At 57.6% G+C, this 1,833-nt stretch overlaps 1 protein-coding gene across 1 annotated transcript in view; it reads left to right on the top strand.

The window, feature by feature from the left end:
* ATP6V1B1 (ATPase H+ transporting V1 subunit B1) overlaps window positions 1–1,833 on the top strand; it is a 15,575-nt gene that overhangs the window by 4,061 nt on the left and 9,681 nt on the right. Inside the window, exons 3-5 of the mRNA XM_021395523.1 lie at window positions 5–123; window positions 582–683; window positions 784–881. Of these exons, the coding sequence (XP_021251198.1) occupies window positions 5–123; window positions 582–683; window positions 784–881 (319 nt within the window). The remainder of the gene's footprint in view (window positions 1–4; window positions 124–581; window positions 684–783; window positions 882–1,833) is intronic.

Genomic DNA, 1,833 nt, shown 5'->3' with positions numbered 1-1,833 from the left:
CATGGCCGCACGTACCCGGCCGAGATGATCCAGACCGGCATTGCGCCCATCGACGTCATGAACAGCATCGCCCGCGGGCAGAAAATCCCCATCTTCTCGGCCGCCGGCCTGCCCCACAACGAGGTGGGTCCGCCCCACAGCGCCGCGCTGTACCCCATAGCGGGGTGATGTGCCCCATCGTGTGGCTCTGTGCCCCACAACGAGGCGTGTCCGCCGCATAGTGCGCTCCTGTGCCCCATAGTGAGGGGTTGGGGGTGGATACGGGGACGGGGACGAGTAGGGGAGGGGTGAGATGGGAAGGGGGCAGGGAGGGGACAGAGGCGGGTGGGAACGTGGCTGGGGTCAGGGAGGGGGACAGGGATGGGGACAGAGCAGGGTCATGGTGGGACTGTTCTATGGGGCAGCGCCGTGGGGCTGTTCCACGGAGCCATGCCATGGGGCAGTGCCGTCGGGCCGTACTGTGGGGCAGCGTCACGGGGCTGTGCTGTGGGGCTGGTGCTGCTGTGGCCCCACGGCGTGCCCCATGGTGTGCCCCATGGCGTGCCCCACGGCGTGCCCCACGGCGTGCCGTCGCCCCCCAGCTGGCGGCGCAGATCTGCCGGCAGGCCGGCCTGGTGAAGAAGTCCAAAGATGTGATGGACTTCCACGAGGACAACTTCGCCATCGTCTTCGCCGCCATGGGGGTGAGCGGGCGCCGTGGGGCGCTGATGTGGGGCGCTGATGTGGGGCGCTGATGTGGGGCGATGTGGGGCGTGCTGAGCCCCACAGCGCCCCGTGCCGCAGGTGAACATGGAGACGGCGCGCTTCTTCAAGTCGGACTTCGAGGAGAACGGCGCCATGGGGAACGTCTGCCTCTTCCTCAACCTCGCCAACGACCCCACGTCCGTCTGCACCCCCCTTCCTCTTCCTCTTCCTCTTCCTCTTCCTCTTCCTCTTCCTCTTCCTCTTCCTCTTCCTCTTCCTCTTCCTCTTCCTCTTCCTCTTCCTCCTTGTCCTCTTTGTCTTTCGTTTTCCTCCTCTTCCTCTTTCATTTTCCTCCTCCTTCTCCTCCTCGTTCTCTTCCTCTTTTCCTCCTCTTTCTCTCATCTTCCTCCTTCTCTTTGTCCTTGTCTTCTTCCTCTTCCTCTTTCATCTTCCTGCTCTTCCTCCTGCTCTTTTTCCTCTTCCATCTTCCTTCTGCTCCTCTTCCGCTTCCTCCTCCTCCTTGTCCTCTCCCATTTTCCTCCTCTTCCTCTTTCATCTTCCTTCTCCCCCTTGTCCTCATTTTCTTCCTCCTCTTCCTCCTCCTCTTCCTCTTCCTCCTTGTCCTCTTCTGTTTTCCTCCTCTTCTTCCTCTTCCGTCTTCCTCCTCCTCCTTGTCTCCCTTTTATTCCTCTTCCTCCTCTTCCTCATTCTCTTCTTCTTTCCTCTTCTTCCTCTTTCATCTTCCTCTTCTTCCTTGTCCTCTTCCTCTTCTATTTTCTTCCTCTTCCTCTTTTTCTTTCCTCTTTCTCCTCCTCCTCTTCCTCTTCCATCTTCCTCCTCCTCCTTCTCCTCTTCCTCTTCCGTTTTCCTCCTTTTCTTCCTCTTCCTCCTCCTCATCCTCTTCCTCTTGTCCTCTTCTGTTTTCTTCCTCTTCTTCCTCTTCCATCTTCCTCCTCCTCCTTGTCCTCATCTTTTTCCTCTTCCTCCTTCTCCTTGTCCTCTTCCTCTTTCTCTTTCATTTTCCTTCTCTTTCTCCTGCTCTTCTTTTTTCTCTTCCATCTTCTTCCTCTTTCTCTTCTTCCTCCTCCCCCTTATCCTCTTCCTCTTCCATTTTCTTCCTCTTCCTCTTCCTCTTCCTCTTCCTCTTCC

Source organism: Numida meleagris, chromosome 4 (assembly GCF_002078875.1).
Source record: "Numida meleagris isolate 19003 breed g44 Domestic line chromosome 4, NumMel1.0, whole genome shotgun sequence".
Taxonomy (NCBI): domain Eukaryota; kingdom Metazoa; phylum Chordata; class Aves; order Galliformes; family Numididae; genus Numida; species Numida meleagris.
The sequence above is the reverse complement of the archived record's forward strand: the minus strand, read 5'-3'. Positions and strand labels throughout refer to the sequence as shown.